This window comes from Rhea pennata, chromosome 1, assembly GCF_028389875.1.
Source record: "Rhea pennata isolate bPtePen1 chromosome 1, bPtePen1.pri, whole genome shotgun sequence".
Taxonomy (NCBI): Eukaryota; Metazoa; Chordata; class Aves; order Rheiformes; family Rheidae; genus Rhea; species Rhea pennata.
In genome coordinates, this window is record NC_084663.1 from 28,651,256 (window position 1) to 28,676,665 (window position 25,410).

The 25,410-nt window shown below is 36.2% G+C and overlaps 1 protein-coding gene across 1 annotated transcript in view; it reads right to left on the reverse strand.

Moving 5' to 3' along the window:
- FOXP2 (forkhead box P2) overlaps window positions 1–25,410 on the reverse strand; it is a 421,770-nt gene that overhangs the window by 118,343 nt on the left and 278,017 nt on the right. Inside the window, exon 5 of the mRNA XM_062583508.1 lies at window positions 3,009–3,098. Coding sequence (XP_062439492.1) covers window positions 3,009–3,098 — 90 coding nt within the window. The remainder of the gene's footprint in view (window positions 1–3,008; window positions 3,099–25,410) is intronic.

A 25,410-nucleotide genomic window follows, 5' to 3' on the forward strand; every position in this document is an offset into this window, starting at 1 on the left:
AGTATGAAGTATATAAAAAATAATCCAATTCTTCTAGGAAAAAAAACAGAGGTTCTCTAATGCCACTTGCTTTGTAAAGTGCAGTAGAACTTGGCCACTTACTCAATACCCTGTTTGTGCAAATTTGAAGGTTTCTTCAATAGGTTTTCAACCTGCCCATAAGCTAGTAGGTGCTGTAGGCCGCTAAAATATTTAATACGTTACAGAATAACAAAGAGAATATATATATAAAAATGTCATACGCTGTATTTCCAAAAATACTCACGAAATACAACAAGATGGACAATAAAATTCATACTAGGTTTTCCTTCTTTAGCATGTGGAACAACAGCATAGTTTACATCAAAATATGGGGCACACAGCAGGTGTGAAAAGGGTGCAAAGGATATTAGGTGCAAAGATCACCTAACACCCAGCATTTGCCTGCAGATGCATGAGCTAGTTTTAAAAGCTAGTTTTTTACCAGTCAGACCGGTAAATTGCTTTAAAACTAAAGGAAATTAGAAATACACTAATATTAAAGTATTTTCAATATTGGGAGAAGCCTCTTTCTTTTACCAGAAACACAAGCGCAAGTATTTCTGTCTTATAAACCTCAAATTGTTTAGGTACATTTATCAATTCCTACTCCTAGGAGATTTTGGCTAAAGTTACCATTAAATTTGGCATAATAAAATAATAATACTGTACAATTTTATGACCCATATTACCCTATTTGGCCAAGGAGGGATCACAATGCTCAAAATGTAAATTTCCACTACACAGGAACAAAAAAAGCTCTGTAGTAACAGTAAAAGACAGAAATAGAAAAGCTCAAAGGTCTCATTTTCAAAATCTTTATATATCCTCTTCACTAAAGAAGAAAATTAAAATGGAATGTGTGCTCATACCTGAATTTACATGACATTTGATACGTAAAGCAAAGCCTGGGAGCAAATTCCATGTTCCTCTCATTTAAAAATGAACTAAATTAAGTGTCCAGCGCTTTATTAGCCACTGTCACTGTGTACATCCTGGTCACCTGAAAGAAAACTTCCCAACATGCAGTTATCTTGGCTTTAGGAAGCATAGAGCAATCCTGAAAGGAAAATCACTTGCTTTATTTGCTCCTTCCTGCCTCAGCACTGACTCTTCCTGGGAGCCAGGTAATATCGGAGGTGTCTGCAATACCCCCTCCCGTGGCGTCCGCCAGGCCAGCCCCTTGGTCCCCTGTGAGTGTGAAAGCACAAGATCTCCCTCTCCCCGTCCTCATCCCTCTGGGCTATGATTACGGCTGCATTTGTCTCCAAAGAGGGCTTTCTCGTCCCCCATTGGTGTCTATCACAAATAGTTCAGCCCCAAATTTCTTTTGTCTTGCAAAAACAGTTTACGAATAGGTGGGGAAAGTGAGCGGGAAGTCGGCAGCCCCCAAACTGCTGCAGTTTCCAGGCTGGAGCACTAAAGTAAACTAACTTTACTGGGAAACATATATTAGGAAAATATCCTTATTTCTGCCTGTTTTTCACACTTCTCTAAGCATCCATTGTTGGCAGTTTAGAGACAGGACATCAGGCTAGATCGACCTTGTACTCTCTTATTACTGCTGATGTTCTTTTCCAAATAAGCACCTGGCAGAACAAACTGCTTCCACCACCTTCATTTAATCCGTCACCCCCAAGGATTGACCCTGCAAGGTCACCAGTTCCATTCCCCAAAACTTACGAAAATACATAGTCATAAGCTGCTGCCTTTATGACTACTCTTCGTGTGTGCCTTCAGCTTAAAAGATATTTAATAAAAAGTAAAGTCAAGGGCAAAGAGAGGAAAGCTGAGATGGTCCCAGAACTCCTACCCTCTCTACACCTGACTACAACTACAGTACGGCAAGATGCCAACTGGACAGGTATTTTTTTCCATTCTCTTCAGTCATTTCCCTAAGTTCGTGTTTGGATCTGAGCAAATAAATACAATTTTAAAAGTACATTTGAAGAAAGATAAAAAACTATCAGCAGTCTAACATTCCCTCAGGAAGTTTCGCACAGAAGGGAGACAATGTGAATTATACAAAAATTGCATGAGTGATCATATTTCACAATATCTCACCAATAAAAAAAGGATAAACCTTGGTGTCTGGGGACCCTCCATTATGCATCCCAAAAAGTAAAAGTCAGATAAAAACACACTATTCCATCAGAAAACAGGGGAAGTTCCAAAAGGCTCACCCACAAAAATAGATGTGGGTGTACATCTTTTGTCTATAACAGACTGTAATTCAGCAGTCAAACACTCATACTTTGTTTATATGCAATGAGTTTTGTCTGCAGAATGCAATCTCATAGGTAACTCTGAATCAGCAACAAATCCGCAAAGGAATTAAAATCTCAAAAAGTAAGTCCCATGAAAAGTTTCAATGCTTCTCTCCTACGAACAGTACCCACAGTTTTACTAATAATGCATCTAAAACAATTATTCAGTAACAGAACTCTTATTTACCATAATATTATCTGAAACCCAAGAGCATCCCAGTATGAAACTAAGACAAATGTTCTTCTAAAACAACAGAAGCAGCTTTTTCGTACTTTCTGCAGTTGTGTTGGTAGTTTCTGTACACTTCTGTATTTGTCACTTAGACATAGTGTGGATGAGTTATTCTGGCAATTTTTCCTGTATGCTGTTTTACTCCTAGTCTTAACACAGTAATTTTCACATTTTAATCCAGGTATGTACAGAAACCTCATACAAATCTTGCAATGTATTTATAAGGAAGTCATTCGTGCCGTAGCTGTTGAACACAGACTTAGTCTTAATAGATGTTTGTTGTAACGGACACATAGCTTTTATTACTTACAATGAATTTTCTCTGTGAATTAAAAGCAAGTCACCATCATACAAGCCTATATCCTCTTCTATGTGAATATGCACATACACCATAATAGAGTGTAGGCATACACACGCACACACACGCGTGTGAGCAAGCACAACGCTCTGCCCTGAGAATAAGGCCCCAAGGACAAGGACACTTTACTAACCTGCAGTGGTCTCTGTTTCTCACTGCCCTTAGGAGATTTCAGTCCACCTGTCTGTTGCTGTAAAAGCAGCTGTCTTGCTGCCTGGAGTGCCTACAAATAAAAAGAAAGAAAGAAAAAAAAAAGCATATAAGTTCTACCAATTCCTAGAAAGAGACAGGTTACTCAGTGTTAACATTATGTAAAAGTCCATTTAAACAAATGCAACCTCCTCCTGTTCAATTTGTATTTGATAGCCCTCACAGTTCGGTTTGGTTTTGTTTTACTTAAAATATTAAGAAAATCATCTAAATGTACATATATGTGACTTCACTAGAATTTATGGATGTACATGAAATCCTGCAGGAAATAAAGTTAATTTGTTTAAAGTGCTTGAAGAGGAAAAATCATAAACTGCATCAATAGCCTCATTTCCACAAGGAACTTCTCTTTGAGTGTTCAACTAAAATGCCCACTCCCTTGTAAATTATCATTCAATTTGCATTTTCATATTACAATTTTGAAGCAAAAGCAAGTAGACTTCAAGTGTTACCGGAAGCTGTAATTAAATTTGACAAATCAACATCAGATTATCTTGAAAGTGAATTAATAAGGATATTCATTGAAGATTAAAAACACTTTTTGTACTTACAAATCAAGGAGAAACCTCTCCTTTGACAAAATAAAGTGTAGTTTTAATGCCAAATAAAAATGAGTGGTTTTCATTTGCATTCTTAGGAAAATCAGAGAACAAAGAAATTACTACTCCACCAATCAGATCAGACTCTGGGGATGACAGTATCCCAATCAAAATACAAAATATTTTCATTTATTTTATGTTTTCATTGCAACTCAGCAAAATACAGTTAAATATGAAATGTATACAAACATTCCATTACCAGAGGAAGGCTACTGTAAATTATTTTTGCATGTAAAATCATTTTTAAAATGCAGCAGTACTTATTAAGAGATTAAAAAACCCAATTCAAAACCTTTACACTGAAACTAACTGAAGAACTCTGTTTTTTAAAGCCAGTTCAGTAAGTAGCAATTACAGCTTTAAAATACATCACACCGCTAAGTATGTTGTTACAACGTACTGTATGCAGAACAGAACACAATAAATGCAACTTGATCGATAGTCCCCAGAATAATAAAGATTCGCTGCCGATAAAGAAAGGTACAATTTTGATTAGACTCAAATGAGCTGGTTTTTAAGATAGTTTCTAGTATCCATGACAACAGTTGCTTTGACAAGATGTGCATATGGCATTACACTGCCAGCTGGTGTGAACAATGTTTGAACTACTGCATTGAGATGCTGAGCAAACAGAAAAAGTTGCCACGTCTTAACCCTCGGGGAAGGCAGTCATCCCCTGATCAATTATGAAAAGACAGAGAGAGGGCTGCTACAGTCTGGCTCCAAGCAAGTTTTCTGAGAAGGCAGGCAGACAGAGAAAACCAAAGTAAACAAACTGAGTGCACTAGCACCATCTCCTAACAACATTGATTCGTCTCCCCGCAGAAGGCTCTGGTGCAAAGTTTGCCGAGCATACTTTTAACATTTGGAGACATTCCCACAACAATCCCCCTATTGTTTCATCAAATTCTCAAGTAATTACAGGTCAGCGTTACAAAGACTACACATTCCTCTGAACCTAAGCAACGAGACACACACAACCAGCTTCTCGCCTTCAAAAATAAATAAAAGTTAACATATTACAAAGTGCACTTGAGATATTTTGTTACCAAGGAATCACTGGATGCCCTGCTTCCTATGTGAACAGCATAATCTCTTCTGCAATCGCAGGTCTTGAGCAGATCCCAGAGGACAATCCTGCTCTGTCTGAGATCAGAGATAAATATCTGGTGATTTCAGGGGCACCAGGATTTGGACCCAACATCTTGCAGTGGTATAAACACAAAACATGGATTAAGTGCCTGAACAGAAGATCTACACTGAATTTATAAACCTTCCCAATCTTTAAAATTCTCTGAAAGGGCAATCTGAATTAAAGAGAGAAAACTATTACATCCCTGAATTAATAGGAGACTGTGCAGGAAAACCAACCTCACCAACCAGGATGATACTGCCACAAGAACAAGTGAAGAAATCTGTAGTTAAAGAAGATGGGAAGAACCATAAAAATACACATCTTTTCTAACTTGTGGCAGTAGCAGGAAGTTCATTACAGGGACGTTATCTGGAAAATTATGTACTAAAAACATAATGCTATAGCTCTGGTGTATATTTTGAAGTATCTGGAACAGTCTGCAAGTAGTTTCAGTGTCCTAATCTTCCACAGAAGCAAATTCATCTCACATCAGTACAAAAGCAAGCAAGCAAGCATCTGGCAAAGCTGTACATTTACAGTACTTGAAAATTAGAGAATTAGAGTATGATGTGCCTTAGATTTAAGCTAGCCAGGATAATTTCAAATCATAGCTTGCATACTAACATAGAATCAGTACAAGAAAGCATGAATTCCTACCACTAACTACAAAATGAAAAAGAAAGGTAGCACAACAGGATATGTTTGCATAAAAGGCTCTCCTACTTAAACTATTTTGATTTATATGTGCTGGTAGGGATATCTTTAAAGGAATAAAGGCTCATCTTTAATACAGAATGTCTTATAAATGATGACTACTGAATACTTCAGTGATCTTATTGTGGCAGTTTAGATTACTGTAAACACAGGAGATAGAACAAGGACCGAAAACAATTTCAAAAGATCAGAGATGATTTAAAACTCATAAAGAGAAATCACTGTCAGCCTTTGTTCTTAGAGCAGTTACCACATGGTACTTTTTTCTCCCAATGTACTGCTTAATTTTAGATTTTGCTACTCAGTAAACAACCTCCCAGAAACATATTCTTAATTTCAAAGAAATTATTATTGGCATTATTCTCAAGTGAAAATTATGAGACTATAAAATATGCAGGTCTACCAATTCATTTGCTCTTATTACACCTTTGCAAAGCAAATTGACAACTCAGAAGTGTCCTTCAAAATTAACAGTTTACACATACATTTCCAGTAAGAACTGGTATAACTTATAAATTTCTGGAAACTAATTTGATAAGAAAATGTGGTCTAAAAGGGGTTCCATGAAAACAAACTAACAGATGTTTATAAATCGAGCCGATTAAAACTTTGTTGAGTCCTACCTCAAATTAACAGCAGCAAGAAAGGATTCTGAGGCAGGCAAAACCGTATCCAGTTTCCAAAAACATTTGTTTCAAATTTAGTGGGCACTTTTCCTTAATTAAGTTAGGTAAATTAGTAAAACTATACGAAAAATGTCAGTGTAGACAAAAACAATAAAAAGAACTGAGGATTAGAAATGATTTTAATAATGTAAATGAAAATCATTATAATACTTTAAGTAATGGCTATATAAGCAGGAAATTTGGGCATATGGTTTTCAGAACTCTCTTTGTCTTGTAGTAAAATATGTATTAAGAACACTACTTCTAGGTTTTTTCTGTAGAGCTCTGGCATATAGCTAAAATGTAAGCAAAACAAAAATGAAAATAATTGTGTATAATTTACCCTAATGGAGTTGATAAATTGTGGTATATTTTACTGTTTGTGGGAGATAATTCCACGAGACACAATTTGATTTTATTTTGTATTCCAAACCTTTTTATTTCATTTAAGCATGTCTCAAAGTAATTTTTAAAGAGTTATCACTTTAATAAAGTGAAAGTTGCCAATACAAGAAGGTAAACTGATTACTTTGTTCCTTTAAAAAATAAATACATATGTATTTTTAGGAACAGATGTCACTCATATCTTTCCTTTAAAAATAGGAATGTTTAACCTATCAGCCTGTTGCATTTGAGACGTTAAAATGAAAAATGACATCTACGCCCATTAATATCGTCAGTGTATAAACAGCACAGCGTGACACATTCTTGAGAGCTGAAGGCTACAAAATCTCTCTGAAACATAAATAACAAAGCACTCAGAAGCATATTTGATGTTGATATTCATCTCTGAGAAAAACACTGCTGCCTGGGCTTCTTATGAAAATAGATGCAGCCCAAATGGATCTCCTGTAATTGGTTTCAGATAGCGAGGTCAGAAGAAATACGATACAAGAAACTATTATGTGGAACAGGCGAAACAAGAATGTTTATACAGGCACTCCCTATTTATACTGACAAGAGGTATATACTTTGCAGATAACCAGAACCAAAAAACTTGCCAGAAGACAACCAGATTCTTTCATTTTTCTAACTCCCAAATTCCTATTTTATTTTTTTTTCAAATGACTGCATCCTCTAGCATTGACTACTGAACATAAAAGAAGTTTCTGAACATAAAATAAGTTTCCAAATGGCTGAATATGTCAAACAAGTCAGTTTGCTGGTAGCACTATGCAACCGAAACATATCAACATGCTAAGCTGGATTTAAGGCCAGAGACTGCACTGCACTGGTTGAATAACAAGTTAACCAAATGATTACATAGCTACATTTATTTATAAAAATCGCTTCAGTAGGACTTCTGGCGCCTTTCATCCTGCTGCGCGTCCACCCTCCAGCTGGCGCAGAACGAGAAGCCCAGAATTACCTAGTCATATGAGAGCCTTCAAAGCCCGTGACAGACAGACAGTGCCGTTCACCTCTTCTGTAGACAGTTAAGGCTGTTAGTACCCCTTTTGAAGAATGTATTGTCAAAGAAATCCAGATAACGGCGAGACTCAAGAAGGATTTGACTCAATTAGCCCAGCATTAAAAATATGCAGATAATCAAACAACAACAACAAAAAAGATTTGTCCATCTTCTGCATCTTCCAGGATTAAAGCGAATTATTTTCAAGAAGAAAAGGAAATGAACAGAACTGGACGCCCTACTGCCAGGCTGAGTATCCTGACCGTGAGGCTGCGAGATAAAACCCTAGCATACAACAAATGACCTTCCCCGGCCGCGTTGCAGGCAAGCGGCAGCGGCCACCGAGTTCTGTACAGGGCCCCACCAGAGTGACTGAGGGAACATCCGAATACGTTTGAGGACATTTACTGCACTGACGCTGGAAGACTTTGGGCAAAAAAACAGAAAGTCTAATTCCTGAAACCCAATAGGCTTTGGCATGAGATAGCCACCAAGGTACTTTTTCTTTTCTTTTTTTTTTTTTTTTTTTTTTTTTTTGCTTGGGGTGATACAGCCAGTTTCTGTTTTTAATTCAGATCTGCTTGTCTGACAGTCCTGCAACACAAAATAACATCAGAGGAAGAGATCCTCAGTCTACCTGAGCTTCTATTCTGCCCTCATGTTATCCAGGATTAATTTGCAACTGAAGAGAAAAAGTATCAGTAATAAACTGATGAATGCAACATGAAGTCTCATAATGCTGTTTAATAAAAGGAAATTAATCACATAATTGTCATAAACCTATTTTCAAACAGCAATCTATCAGAGAGAAATTATGCATCTGTAGTTATTGACCTTTCATTTTACCATGACTGATTTGTAATTAGACTAGTTTTGTGAAAAATAATAGTTAATTACCAGATTTTTTTCACTCTAATTGTTTTGGCAATTTTTTTTATTTAGTATCTTATTTTTTCCACATGTGAAGGATACTAAATAAATACAGGGCACAAATAACTTATCAGCTAACATATTTCATTTTATAAAGCCAAGTTTAGCTTCTCACTATATAAACCAATTAAATGGGTTGTAAATACGATTTCAAAAGCAACAATTCTGTTTTTCCTGCTCATTATTTGGCTCACCAAGAATTAGGAACAAAACATTCTTCTACAGCTGCTTGCTTCAATTCCTGGTGTCATTAGCAGTGTCTTTCCCCATAGACATCTATCTGCATTGGTCATTAGGGACACATGATAGACCAAGCATAACATGTTCCATGACAGCAAACCAAAATGTTGTCTCAAAAGCTCAGACCACCTGTAGAACGTAAATGTCAAGGGTTAGGAGAGATTTTGGACCAAAGCCCCAAAGCTGTGCTCCACCCTGACAACCTGCCTTCTTTTTCTCCACACACCTGAATTTTTTTAACAGTCCTTTAATGAAAAAGGAGTGAAACAGGCAGTCTGCTGTATTTTATTCTTACTGCTTACATCACTTATTGACTAACTGAATCAACGAAATAAAAAACAAAAATGGTGCACACATCAAATAATAGTGCCACACATTCACAAATATCCTGCTGCTGCTATCTTCTTTCACATGGCACTGCTTTTTAAGAAAATGAGACATGAAATAGATAAATGGAAGAGCTGATCTCTTACTTCTACATGGACAGGAATATGTCATTCGGATGTACCAGTATTCCACATGAAAACAAGTGTTTCACATGAAAATTAGCTAGCTGATACATTAAAGATGCTTAGGTATGAAGGGCAATGAAGAACAGCCACTATAGCTATCCCATCTGTGAATTCAGAAATGAAAAAGATCCTTGGAATTATTATACATTTATATAATATTATGTATATATTTTACAAATGTATATGTATCCTTGATTTGAAGGGAGTTGGCTAAAAAAAAGATCTTCTTTAAAGTCTGTCAATTTTAGACATTAACCTATTGGATGTGAAGTCTACCTTCAAATAAAGCAGTTGGAAACAAAGCAGTGTTGGCTTAGGTGGAAGATGGCTTGATAATTTATAAAGAGGAAGGGAACTGATGGAAATGGAATTAAGCGTGGTCCCATTTGTACCGAAATCAAAATGCAGAGCAAATGTGGGTGGAGGAAGAAACATAATATCAAGGGAAGCATTATAATGTTAGGCTTTTAGAAGGCAGTGGTTTTATCTGATAGAAATCTGAAAGGGAAATTTAAAAATTAAAGACAATGGAATCAGCATGAAGATTATTAAGCAAATGAGTAACAAAAATCACATTCAAGAATATAATTAAAGCTAAACAAAAGATGAGGCAGAAACAAAACAAAATGAAACAAGTGCTAGGACGTTATATTCTGGCCAACAGCAAGATTCCTAGAAAGGAAGCTAAAATTTGAAAGGACGGGTGTGACGACTGATTAGTTCTGTTAAGAGATATGGAGAGGTAAAACAACATGTGAAGAACGCCAAAAAGATAATTACACCAAGATAGAACTGCCTTAGCCATTTAGAAGGCAGAAATAAATACCTCTGTCTTTACAATTTCTTTTCAATAAAATACCATTCCATACTGGGACTGGTAAAGGAGTTCTGACACGAAGTATCCTAAGCATAGCTTCCTCATTTTGATGCTCTCAGAGCTTGGGTTGTATCAGCTGAAACCAGTTGGATAGCTTCCTCGTTTTGCTGCGCTGAGAGCTATCCAACTGCCTTCAGCTGACGCAACCCAAGCCATGAGCTAAAGAGTATGGACCTATGTAGTAGGAAGTAATTACAGACAAAATTATAGAAGTTATACAAATCAAACTCTCCCAGGCAATCAAAATGTGAGGTATTCATCGAGAAGGTATTTATTGAGAAGGTACTGATTGAAAGGGCTCCAGTTATCTGAACAATAACTGAAGTGCTTTACCTTGGCCGTAGAATTCCCTTAGAATTCCATGTCCAGAGGCATGAGCAAGATTCCGACTACAGAAAGAAATATTATCAAGATGCCACATCAGACCTCCGTGGCACAGAAGGAAGGAACAAAGCCATTACTGGAAAATCTGCTGCCATTAGTACAGAAAAAAGTTCACTTCCAGGTTTCAAGAAGATAAAATAAATCTTTTTTTTTTAACAATTAAACTTTTTTAAACACCGCTAACTGTTGAAATCTCATTTTTAAAAGGGCATTATTTAAAGAAATCTCAGATTTAAAATACTTATCTTTGATGAAAAACACACATTAAAGACATAAGTCAACACTGTCATACTATTATGAAGAAAGCAAACATCATACTGGGATATATAAATAGAAGCATCACATACAAAGCAGGTATAGTAATTTTTCCGCAGCATCACATACAAGGCAGGTATAGTAATTTTTCCGCTTTATTTTCAAAAGAGTCAATTGAAGAACTGTACTGAGTTTGGGGCATAATGCTTCAAGTAAATGGACCACCTTACTAATGAGAAAATATAACCTATAAGACAGCAAGAGTCTGATCAGTTCTGTAATAGAAGAGAGAGAAAAAAAAATACGTAATAATAACTATCTTCCACAAATAAACTTTGCTGCAATGAGAGAATTAATTGTACTCTATGGATATGACAAGAAATAATGGGTTTAAACTGAAACCAGGGAGATTTAATTAAATGTTATAAGAAACTTTCCAGTGGCATCTTCTAGCCCTATTTTATAAGATTTCTATTGTTCTTCTTCCAATTCCTATGAGGGCACTCCAAGTTTGGACTTACTATGCCTAACACCTCGCCACATTTCAAATAACACTGTGTTCTCGTAAACTGAGTACCATGAAGGTTCAAAAGTTAACAGCTTTGAATTAGTAAGAATTGTGCATAAAGAAGCGTGCTCTGGAATTTTCCAACCTTATATGACTCTATTTGTGTTCAGGAGATTCCTCTTGAAATTTTGGGCTGAATATAAAAGCAGTTTATACAGAATAGGAGATAGGTTGTTAAGTCCTCGGATCCCTAATTGCAGTTGGATCCATTTAGACAGGTTACTTGTGTCCTCACCACCAAGTATGAGCATGACAATTTTAAAGCAGAAGAACCCGACTGTAGCAGAAATAAGGATTTCCTTATATTCCAATTCATACAATGTACAATGGAGGCCTGGTTGATATGGAGAGCTAGGAAGAGGAGAGAAATGCAAGTAAAGAATTAAGAGACTGAAGTACAGTTTGACCGAATAAGTTGCACAGTTCCACACAGCAAAGCATAGGACTCGTTACTATAATTTATTATAAGTTTAATTCTAAAGCTACAATAACAAAACTTACAAAGTATCTTTGATAACCTGATCACTATCATTTTTCACTAAATAATTTGATCAAAAGTTACTACACAGACTAAGACACTTAAATAAACACTATTTATTGCTACAGCTAAATCAGATCAACTGAACTCCTGTTAAGTCCGTATTTTTGGGGGGACATTATTTCTTATGCATATTTTTGTAACACTTTTTAAAATTTTGGTCAGCATAAAGGTATACATTCCAGACTTGAATAATTAGAGGAAAAAGCAAAAAACATGAATATAAATAATAGATAAAATAGTAGCTATTTTATTTATATTTTTCAAGATTTTTGATAAACATGCTTACCAGGACTATCAAAATGCATCTGGGGAGAAAAGTGAAGTCTTATCTGGAGTTTAAGAAGAGTAAAAACACTGATATGGGATCAGGAAGTAAACTATGCAAATAAACAGCCTATTTTCATTAAAAAAAGACTTCTCTAGAGACTATTCATATGAATGGTGTCATTCACTAATATTTATGAGTGTCTTGATAACACAAGGAATAAGACCTGATCTAAACTCCCTGGAATAATTGCAAAGCATTCAAATTTACAGAAGTTTACAAAAATCTGGAATCTAAAAAGTATAAAGGATCTTTGTATCATGACCACAAATGAAATTATAGATGTATATGTGCAAAGTAACACGTGCATGCACATAGGCACATAAAACAAAATACTCTTTTTCTTGAAGGAAATGCTTATAGTCTGTGGAAAACCCAACAATTGCAGCACTAGTTAGCTCTGAAAGAGTGATCTGCAGTTGTCATCTGTATCCGGCCTGTCTGAATTACTAGAGCCACCTTCTTCTTGGACTGGTTATCTACCTTTTAACTCTTGCAGTGCATCTGATTTCCTGATGACCTACCCAGGATGATCCAACATGCAACCTTCTGTATTTCTGAAGGACGCAGTGCAGCTACATCAGTGCCACTCTTCCGGGTCTGGCTACACCTGGTAAATGAGTTCATATTGAAGGGTGGGCTTAACAGACGGTGGAGACAAAGCTACTGAGAAAGAATTCTCCAATTTGGGGACTTTTAATAGTGAGGATTATAAATGTGAGAAATTACAAAAAGCTTTAATTTTAAGCTAAAATGCAATTGAACACAGACAGGCAAATGTCCTCAGGCTCCTCATCCTACTTTCCAGGCCTTGTGAGGAGATGTGGTAGGGAGTGTAGCTTTCATGATTAGAAACTTGCAGGGATGAAAAAGAAAAGACCTGAAGCTAGTAACAATGTTTTACAGAGGAAGACAGAGACATTTTGCAATTCCCAGGACATTTAGGTGCTAGAGAAATGATAGTAACTGTAAGATGAATTCCCAAGTAGCAGACATGAGCAACACAGCAGGTTAGGCATTGGAATTAAAAATAGACTGCAGTCCAACTACAGCTCGTCAAGCCTGCCTAGGGAAAAATAAACCATTTTGTATTGTTTTGGAGCCTACAGTGATTTAGCAACCAGCAAGCTAATCAAGGAATTATCATAATAAATATGCTTGGGGCATTATCAACTTTACACGCAATTGTATAAAGCAGACACACCCTGTTGTGCACGTGCCAAACATATGTAATACTTCATGAGTTGAAGTCTCTTCTGGCATCAGATTGAAAAGCCTTCATGTGAACCTTGTAGCATATATTGCATAATCACTATCACTACTGTGCACATAAGAAAAAACATTGGCAACCAAGGTACTTGTACAAAATACAACGAAAATGAGGTTTAGCTGCAAACTTCACTTCTTTACATACTTACTTTACACTAAATCAAAATCTGTATTTCATCTTTTATTTTATCAGTACTCTATCATGACTTGTCACCAGCTTAACATGATCAAACCTCAGATACTAGTCTTCTCTTTTAAAGACACTCCTCCCTACATACTAAGTTCAAATGTCATTCCCTTGAAGTAGTTTCCAGATCTTCACTTCCATAATACTTCCTTATTCCTTTCTTTATTTTCAACATCTTAAAACTCATCGTTCTCTAATCATTCCTCTATAGTCCTCTTACTGAATTCTCTCACAGAATCTCTGGATTTACATAAGGAATCACCATTGCCCTTTCTTCCTTCTAATACCTTCAGCCTCACTTTCTCCAAGACATCTACAGAAAAAGAGTGAATGGGGTGGGATTATTTCTCTCATGACACACATATTTATTCATTAAAAATATATGTACGTACATATCTGCATATTTATATAATGCATACATAAAATATATTATTTAAATATAACTTTCTCACCTGTTCTAGTCATCTAACATGTATCTCATGACTGTGTCCCCTTGCAGAGAAGACGACAATCCAGCACAGGCAAGGTCTGATCCTGGCAGGGCCTCAGAGTATTACCACAACCAATTGCAGTAAGAGCATAATACAAAGCCCAACCTCCCACTTTCTCAAAATATCCTATTTAATTCAAAACCAGTATCTATCCACAAAGTACATTTCTCATGAACTATTTACAGGCTAATTCTGTAAACAACAGAACTAATAATCAAAATGACACTTTCAATTGTCCAAATGAATCTATAGAGACATTATGGAGGTGAGAGACAACGTGCCATGGATTAAAGAAAACACTACACTTTTGCAAGCTTACTCAGACACATACCTTAATTAAAAACATTACATTTGCTTTCCTGAAAAATATGAATCATACTATCTAAATAATCCTGCTATCTATACTCTTCTTCTCAAATCTTACCCTTTCTCTTAATCAAGATTTTCTCTATGTAGCACCAACAGTATTTAACAAATGACAGACTTTGCACTAACCAACGACCAGCAGAAATTTGATATCTGCTGCAATCTTTCACCTTCTACAATTTTACTGATAATTAAACTTACATACGGATTGCCAACTTTTTCATTAGACACTAAATTTTGTCCGCTGATTTCTTTTCAGTATTTCATGAGAGACAGGTTGATATATTCAACAGTATTGTTACCAAAATTTGGCCATGAAATACTTTGCTGACAATAGTTGCTTGTGTCTACTCCCCATGTGTTCCCCTGAAAGCCTAGCTTCAGAGATTGAAAAGGAAAGCAAGGGTCTTCCAGGATAGATACAATATCCTTTTTAAAAAGTTGTTAACTGTGCTGTAGAGTCCAGACTTTTGATGTCATACAAGTGTACTTTATTTAGGTAAGATACTGGCAATATTTTTAATGTACCAAACTATTCACAGTGCCATTTAATACAAGAACAATAAACTAAGTTCTAGTCATCATTGTTTTATGTGTTGCTTTCAATATGCAGCGTTCATTCTACAAATAGAAGTAGGTAGATGTAGGCCTGTAAGTAAACAGAAATAAAGCTTTAATAATAAAGCTTATGCCTCAGCCAAGCTTACTGTTTTTTTTTCACCTTAGCTGTGATGCTCTGATACTTCTTTATTGCTTCTAATATCCCCTATTGTTTTAATTGGTTATTCAGGAGGCAATGCATTTTATCTGTGAATTCTCATCTATGTTTTCTTCCTAGATCATCAGTTCTTTGTATAAGAGAGTTAGAGTGCCACACAAAATATGGATTTAATCCTGACTAGATGTTTTGCTATTATTGCATTACATTATTATCATAATATTACAATGAATAGTATTACTTCAGCTATTCTTTTAATGAATTTATTTGATCTATTAGAGATAGAATTTTGTATTATATGACAAAATATAAATACTTCCTGCTCTAATATTAGATAAAAAAAAATAGCACAGACACAGTATTACAGCAGCTTCAGTCACAAGGCCTGGCCTTTTAAGAGAAAGCATTCTAGATTGTATCTGTTGGTCTGATCTTCAGCTGTAATTCCCATGGCCCTTCTGGGGCCGCAGCACAATGGCCTGAAGAATGGGAACAGGAGAGAAATGATCTTTTGTCAGGGCTTTGGGATTCCTTCGAAATACTTTTCGTAGCACAGTTTATTGCAGGAGGTGTATATAGGTACCTGAATGCAGACCCGTGGCCATCAGGTGAAACAGAATCTTTGATTTTTGATTTTAGATGAATGTTAGAAGTCCTCATCCTTTTCTCCAGTAATCCCTAGCTTCATTAATATTATTAAGACATAAGTGCTAGAAGCACTTTAGTGTTTATAGTTAGGAAAAAACACAGGTAGTGTCTTGATATCATCTCAATAATTCAGTATCACTTCTACTGATTCTCTCAGGCTTCACCTACACTGACAAACCGAACAGTGCCTGGGAATGTGGCTGGCTTCCTTCGGCTTGTGCTGAGGAGCACTCTCCCAGGTGATTCCCAGGCACAGTTCTGCAGTTAGACTTTTCCAAGAACAAATCCCAACAGGTCCTTGGATGCAACCACTTCATTTTAGGGGCTAAAAAAATTTATTAGCTCAGGTGTGTCTCATCCTTTGTCAGCAGTCCAGTTTGGTGTCCAGGAACAGTGTGTTTAATTTACTAGAGCAGATGATGCCTGTGTGCACCAAAATAGTCGAGCCATACATTGTTTTAGAGACACTCAGCTGCAGTAGCCGGCATGTGATTTTCAGATGACTAGAGAGAGTTGCGAAGTTCGTAACTCAGCAAACTAGAAAAACAGATTGTTTTAAAAAACAATAGCAAAAAACAGTATGTAGGAAAATAATTTTTTCTTTAATTCTGAGCTGTAGTAACAGGAATGTCCAACAACATCCCATACTTTGATGTCTTTTGATGAGTTTTTTAAGTACTAGTTTTATACAGTCATCTTATGCATCCTGGGTGATTTTTAGTTCTTAAGTCACCATCCACTCTTTTATGAGAAGCCCATTTCTTTGGAGGAGAAGCCAGAAATGCATAACTATCTTTTGAGCTTTACAGAAGGAAGTGTAGAGGAGAAAGAGAGAGAGCAAGCTGAAAGGAGTTCAAGACAGATAGCAAAATCAAAGCAAGCCAGTTTTGTAAAATATTTTGTACCTCTGACTCTGTATTTCTTCATTTCCCTCTGCATGCACATAAAACTTGTGACATTGTGACTCTTGTCCACTATCCAAAACCAGAATACAGACACTCTTGTGCCTCATGAAGATACTTTATTTACCAGTATTCAAGAAAAATATTAACTTCTTTTTTTCTTTTTCTTTTTCTTTAACAAAGAAGCAGGGAAAAAAACAGATTTGACTGCAAAGCATCTGTTTCCAGAGTTCCTGTCAATCACATCCACAAAAATAGTACTGTACTATCATTTCTGTAAATTCTAAAAAGGCTGATGGTATTTTTCATCCTCATGTTTAGGCAATTAGGAGACTGAGAATTTGGAGTTATGCAATTTGACAAAGTCTGCAGAGAAAGTAATCTTCAGAGCTCAAGTTAGCCCCTAGCTCAAAGAAGGCTACGGCTCTGAACGCTGGCAGTGAACTCTCGCTACTCATGGTGGAAGATCCAGCTGGTTATTCAGCGGAGAAGTTGGCTTGGACTCCGGCAACGACATGACCACCAGTGGCTATGACCACATACGACTTGCTTAGAGACCAGTGAACACAATAGAAGACCAAACCTCAAGGTCTATGATTTTTTTAGCATTTTAGGACACCGTCAAAACAGAGAGGCCTAGGAATTTCTTTAAAAATCATTTAACAATCACTAATATTTTTCTACACATTCTTCTGAAGGGAAGTTTGTAAGATTCTGACTAGAGGTCTTGGGTCTTTACAAAAAAAAATGCTGAATAACAGAAATTATTTGTTCATTATTAAAAAGACAGAGAGAAAAGGTGAATCATACAAGGACCTCTTCGACTAATCCTACAAATTAAAGACAATTTCTTTTTACAAGCCCGAAGAGAATCATAGTCAAGTACCACCAAAATAAAAATAATGTAAATAATGTTGCAGAGAGATTATATTTCTGCCTGACTAGAAGGTATTAAAAACCCTCTTATTACTAATCAGAGTATAACAACCAGGTGCTGTTGGACAATATTTCAGTCTACCGGAGTTTACTATACCCTAGTGACTAAAGATGATAATGCTAGTTAGGAAAATAAATTAATTTTACCTAAGCTGCCATCTTTAATCTTCAAGACAATTATTTCTTTGATTGTCTGATATAGCTAAAGTAGTATAGATACTCCTTTTATTACAACAATCTTTGGCAGACTCCAAAACTACTAAGTGAGCACTTCCACTGACCCAGCAAGTACTGTTCCTTGAAATTTGTAGCAGACCTATGGTATGCACTCAAGATTTTATATCATCCTGTAAGACACGTCATATCATGAGCACCATTTTAATTTCTTTCTATTGTGAATTAATAAAATGCTAACAGTAGACATTTTACAACAAAATTTAAATTTCAAAAACCACAAAGAACAAAGGCAGCAGGAATTTTCTCCTCTACCAACTAGTATGGTTCTTGGAAGAAATAAATTCTACATATTTTTAATTTTTCAGACTTTCTAGACCAAAATTCAGTATTTACTGAGCATAGGCAGTATCAGTCTGAGATTCTCCTTTCTAGAATTTAACCTTTTGCAGACTAAGTTGTTTTCTTAACATTTTTGCGTTTTTGAGAATCAAAGCACTGTTTCAATTCTTTATTGAGGAGTCATGCCTATTCTAGAGCAGATTTCTTTTCAGATTTGTGAATGTAGCAGCCATATTAATTCTGGCATAGGGGAAATCTGAGTATTTTTTCTAGATGCTACACAAAGACAAAACAATTACTGCTGAAGCCTCTATAACACAGTTTTATAAATGAATGTTAAGAAGTAGGGCTTCTTGTACTTGATCACAAAGCAGAGGATTCAGCAATGTACATTCACACAGTCATAAATTATTCTAAGTGTTGTAGCTATCCTGTCACGTGCCATTTGCATTCACCCGCAGAGTGTATGCACCCTGTACCCACAGGACACTAATGCTTGTACAAGTTTCCTGTATTTTTCATTAAAATGTAAGAATTTGAGGGGAGAGAATTCAACATTTCACAAAGTGGCCTTCAGCGTATCCTCAAAAGCAAATAATTAGTGGGACAAAAGATAGAAAGAGTTTTGGTTTTGTATCAAACCTTGCATTTCTTAAACTGCTTTTATGTAGAAAAGCATAAAAGTTTCTGACAAGCACAGAAAAAAGGGACAGGCCAAATCTGTCTTAGATTAAATGGTTATACTGCTAAGTTTTACCATATGCTGATTGTCCAAAACATTATAAATATAATTGAGTATCAAATGTTTTTTACACAGAGAGGCGTTCAACCAGTAGAAATTAGCTGCTATTAAATCCTGCCCTTGCTGATTACTGTATGTGTTCAACTGTCAGTCTCACGTCTACTTGCACTGCAGCTCATTTCAAGTAGTATCCAACTGAACGGAGATTTCAAACAGATTTACATCACTTTAGACTAAACACAAGATAAATGTAGAGGCCTAATTCAATGCACAGACAAACTCCATTCTGCAAAAAGTCTCAAGAATTCCATGTACAGGGAGACAGTTAATCCTAATGGTGCACGTTCCACGGGTGCTAAACTGTCGGTAACATGCTCAAGTTGGATGTAAATGTTTCTGGACATATGGATTCTCCCCCTCTTCCTTTTTTTGTGTGTTTATTGTTTACGGAAGATACCAGATGATGGTTTTGGAGACGAAAATACCTGTTTTCAGAGTAGGTTCACCACAGTGAAGTTAGCTGCAGCAGCACCTAAATGAATGTAGCCTGTCACTGCCTTCTTTCAAGGGATAGAAAAGTAATTCCATTTTCATGCTCGTTGTTCACTCCTCATTTCTTGTACTGATTATGCCAATTAGAGCAGTCCTTTTAACGATGTGGGCATCTGTCCCTTAGAAATCTTACCCATCTGTTTATATGCTTGCAGGTACTGACAGCTGGAGAAAGAATTTGATATAGATCAGTTAACTCTCACCGACCATGAGTGAGGAGATATGCTACAGGCTGAGTTATAAATACTCTGGCAAGTCATTTATGCTGTTTCTGCCCTTGTATACTCCTTTCCTTTAGTATACGACAAAACATAGTGATTAAACTTTAAAAAAAGAGGGTTCGAAAAACTTTCTTCTAACTGGAACATACTTTTGAACTGCCTTTGCTTCAGGTAGGTACAAGTGTCCCAAGTGTAGGGACTGATCAAAGAGATCTCAAAGAGAGAGCCTTATCTGTTTAAGGTGTATCACAGCAAACGCACACAGAAATTCACAGTCTCAAAGATCTTTGCATCTAAAACTCATTAACTTACGATTATTTCCTTTAAAATATAAAGAATGTCTAATTTATATATTCTGCTTGATTCCGTGGTGAACACAGGATTTGTTTTCAAGTGACATTCAAATTCTTTAGTCTCCAAGTTGTACTCAGCTTGACGCCTAAAGAATCTCTTCTTCAGTTTTCTCTTGCAGCTTCCTTCAGTTTCCTTTTCTGCTTGTGGTCTTCTTCCGCAACTAATGCCAAGACTCTTCTTATGCTGACCTACATAACAGGTTCATCTTCCATCATAATATTGTTTTACCTGAGAATTCAAAATCTTCCCTCAAAACTTGCTCTTTCCAGTTAACTCCCTAATACAGACCTTAATCTTTCCTCTCTCCAAATACTGGCCAGAGATTTTAAAATTCTTGCTTGAGTTTAAGTAAAAGCAAATTAGCAAACTAATAATCCAAACCAAATGGTATTAACAAGATGAATATGCAAAACTGATTGATTTCATGATGTTCCACTTCTTATTCCTGTTCTTTACTCTATTCTTTTCTCTTGCATTTTAATCTCTGTTGAATCTAATCTATATGCTGCAGTTGATGTTTCAAATACTCCTATTTTCAACCCAAAAGGGTTGAAAGATGGTACTGTTCTGTTACGCAACAGTATTATTTGTGAAAAAAAGAAATCACATTCACTTACTGTAAGCTGTTCAGAATATCTATAAAGTTCCAATACAGTGATAGTGTAAGTAAAGTGCTTAATATTGAACTGATTTTAAAATGTATCATGTTAACTTATATGGAGAACTAGCTACAGTTAAAGGCATTCTTTCCTGTGAACAGAACTCACATGAGTAGCAGAGTTTTTTGCATGCCACTTACGTAGCTGAGAGTATTGCTCTGCATACAGAAAAATTTAACTTATTAAGGTAAATGGGGCAACTGGGACATAAATTTGCCAGGAAAGGAGACCAGGACTATGCATTAGCACTTGGAAAAAGTCTATCAAGTGAAATTCACTGTTCACTTTGGAGCTGGGTACTGCCTTTGGAAACTGCAGGCGTGCAGCAAGCCTGCAGCATGGGCAGGAGCTTGGTCAGGTCCCTCCTTTCCCTCTGGCAGTGCTCTACACCACTGAGTGTATTTGTAGGGAACCCACTTACTTCATCAGTCAGAAACATACTATGGGAAATGTGCCTATTAAATTAGCTGAGAGAGTAAAAGAGAACAGCAGTCTGAACAAGAGCACAGAATGCAGAAAAAGAAATGAGATTAAAAACATATTAATCGTTTGCCTTTCATTTCTTGAAAAAATTTAAAATACAGCACAAATTGAGTAAGCTCAACAAGACATAACATTGACTAATGTGCTATAATTGGGAAATCTCAAAAGATCCTGATACTGAGAGGAAAGGTATTTACTGTTTCAGAGGGATTTTTTGCAAATGATAAGAAATCCTATACTTTTGAATATTTTTAAAAATTCTTTATAAGAATCCTAAATTGGACAATGTAAAACCAACAATCTGTTTGCTTCTGAAAATGCTGGCCATCGCCTTCGAGACTGGTTGTACTTTGCCCTCTGTGCTTTGAGACTGAACATTCAAAAAGGCAGACCTACAATAGCCAAGCTGCCCCTTTTTATCTGGAGGCTTTGGGTATCCCCCAAGACTTTTGTATAAATGTAGTGCACTCTGGTTTACATTAGAAAAGGAAACATTTATCTTATCACATTGATATCAGCTCAGTGCGATATTACATTCTGGAATAAGAAAATATTGCAACTTTTCTTGAAAAGGTCAAGAGGTACTGTTTATCTTCAGGGCATAATGAATTACACAGTATTGCCTCGCTAAGAACTCCAAAGGAGCAGTACATGTTTTGAGGCATAACGCACCATTCAGGGTTCTGAGGCAGCAGGTGGAATAATAAACAAAGCTGTAGTACATATTTCCAGCTGCAAAATTCTGTATAAATTTTATATCATATTAATATGTAAGAAACCTGTTAAGTAACCAACATTCTTGCTATAAAAAAAAAAGATGTGTGGGACATTTCTAATATTGGATGAACTAACCAAATCTCTTTAACCTCTTAATTACATTGTAAATTAAAGATGACTTATTTATATTATATATTAAACTTACTAACTACTTGGCAAGTTAATGTAACAACTGATAGTTCCTGGCTTTTCTAATAAAAATCACATCCACTGATATGTCTGATTGCTTACTTTATGCTGCCAGGATCATACTCTCAATTCATTTTTATTTATCACTAAATACTGACCACTGTTCCAGAATGTTTGAAGTTAAATTTAAGAATGACTGATTAGAAGAGAAAAAAAATAAATGATGGTTACTTTATCTTAAGTCCTCAATAATAGAACTTCATTGCATACTTGCTGCATTAAGCTCAGGAATTTATAAATTGTTTTAGTGGAAAAATCTACGTTCTTTATCAGACAAAAAAAGTTTTAACCTCAGAAAACAATGAAAACACAAGCAAATTTAAAATCTTTTTATCTTTCAACATTACTCCACCTACATGCTATAGATTGTCTACAGAGAAAATTTAAGACTAGTAAACCATAATAATATTCATATATGTGGCCTAGTCCTACGCATTTTTTTCTGAGTGAGAAATTCAACTAAGTAATAAACAAGTTACACTACAGACTAGTGACAAACCAGTGCACTTGGAAAAACTCTATTATCCTGCAAACTTCTGCCGGTAGTCGTATTTTCTGTGATGAAATCAGCACCACATAGCAAAATACACCAAAAATAAAAGTTTGTGGCTAAGTCAGGCCTTCATTTTTGGGTAACAACTCTTACTCCATGACACAGGGAGAAAAAAGAAGGCAAAGAATTCACTGGAACAAACAAAAAATCTATTAATTGGAGTATCATATTATATGTCTTATAGACATTAGAGACAAAGATATGCTCAAACTGAACAGAGAGAGAGGCTTTGGGACAGTAGACTTTTGCTCAGTAGACAGTTGCTTTGGAAAAGGACTTGAGTCTGTCCTGCTACAAAAAGAAGTTAAGTAATTGTTAGAAGAAAGCAGAATGAAAATGAAGATTATTCTTCATTCAAAAAAATCTGAAAAAAAAATCCACATTGATTCTTCTGTTCTCTGAAATACATCCTCTTTCCTTTGTTTTTTCACAGGAACTGAAGAAGCTAAAGTATATCCAATTATTTATGGTCTCATCAAAGATATTAAGAGATCTGACGTGGAAAAGGGAATAATGCACCTTTTGGTCAGATTTCAAGATAATAACCACAGCTTCTCCTGTCCAAAATTGAAATGAATGGAAATGCATAAAACAGTTTTTCTTGCTTTCTTTCCAAAGCATTATTGCCATGTTTGAAGTAAAAGTTAAAAAGGAAAGATTGCGAAGTTACAGAAAGGTTGATTCTATTAACTAAATGTGAGACTAATGATAAAAATTAACGGCCTTGAATAGGACTGTGCCCAGTTCTGCCAGTTGACTTTTAAGTGTGAGCCAACTTGAAACTTGAAAATAATATTATCTGCAGAGTTTTCAGAGTAATTCTCTGGTTTTAAGGAGGGTGCCTATTATGAACATACATGCACAAAACGGTTAAAATTCCTAAAAAATTACCTTTGGTGCCCAAAGTGCTAAAACTACATGCTAAATTCATAACCAGTAAATTTAAATAGTAGTGAAATTTAAATCACGTAATTCGTAGTGCCCACAAATTTAGTGCAGTGAATTCACACAAGTGAATAGCTTTGCTTTCCAAACTTTTTTGAAAAGAAAACTGAACTTTAAAACTAAAGAATCCTTTCTGTTTTGATTTTCTATATTTTACCTAACTTCTTTGTATTTAACTTTCATCAAGTCTTTTTTTTTGTTGTTGTTGTTCTTTCAAAGCATTTGGCATCCACTATTTTCTCATGGGATTTTGAAATCCAAAATCCAAAAATGAATTTTAAATATAGACTTAAAAGCTGTCTCTTCATACTCCTTTTGGATGTACCAATCCTGGATAAAACCTTGTTGATAAATGGTAATAATTCATACTTGCTAGAAGGACTGCCTGTATCTTCAGCAAGTCAGGTCAGCATCCTCTGAGGAGGAATCGAAGATATTCCTGGACGCACTGGACATCTTAGATTTAACACTTGGCCTCTCAGAATAGTTTTCATCTTTCCAGAGTGATTTTTGGCTTCAGGGAACGTTTCTGAAAGGCTTGGCTAGCTCCAGGCATTTCACCCTGGCTGCGCGCTTGCAGTGAACCCACGGGTGTGACTGTCAGCTGGGAAGGCAACCAGAGCGCCGACGAGGAGACGCGGCAGCCTGCTACGGCAAGGCTAAAGCAAGGCGAGCCAAGACTGAAAAAGCGTTCTCACTGCACCCTACACATTTTGAACAAACACAGAGAAATTGGGCACCGCCTGAGACTCCGAGGACATCTTGGCGGCAAGCTTAGAAAGCTGAAGAGGGCTTGAGAACAACGACAACAAAATTAGGAACTTATTTTATAATTACCAGGCAAGTGTTTCCAGCCTGTGTTAGCAGGCGGTGCTGCAATCAGTGGTCATCCTCTGAAGAGGAGAAGTGAGAAAGCCAAACAAGAACAGTAGTTCCTGCCTTGAGGAATCTTTTCCATCTCATCCATATCACAGGCAGTGTTGGAGCTTACACAGTCAGCCCCGCAAGCACTTGTCTGATCATTGGCCTACGTGTGAAAAATATTAGACATCGTGTGCTGCTCTTCTATCACCAGAGAAAGCTCCACTCCTTCAAACCGAAGTTTCTCTATTAAGCCTCAGGTGGATATGAAAAGGCCTGGAAGGACAGGAAGGATGGGAAGAGCCCTTGAGACACTGCAGTTAACCGCAAAAAAGGAAGAAACAAAGAAGAAGACATCCGCTCTTCACATTATACAAAAACAATTGAGGGATATCTGCCTTTGCTAACAGATTTTTATTATTAGTGAAATCATCACAGAAGAGCAAAAAATCCCACCAGAAATGGCAGCACATTGTGCAGGACATTTGTATAAATACAGTGCACAGACTTTGCGATAATTTGGATAAAACATTCAAGAAGGTCAAGAGGCCACAGAATTAAAGTATAATTAAGTTTTATAGTGTAAAATTTCTCTTGCACCTACTGTGATTCAATGACATGAAAACAACAGGTTAAGGAATAGTTTACATACCTATTCATTATAAACGGCATGAAGACAGATTTTTGGCCTCTCTTCCAGAGCAGGGAAAAACAGACCAAAAATAACGGGGTAAGAAGTTAAGAGAAGGAAAACTCCACACAATACTAAAACTGGCCTGTGCTATCTGCTTCGCTGTGTT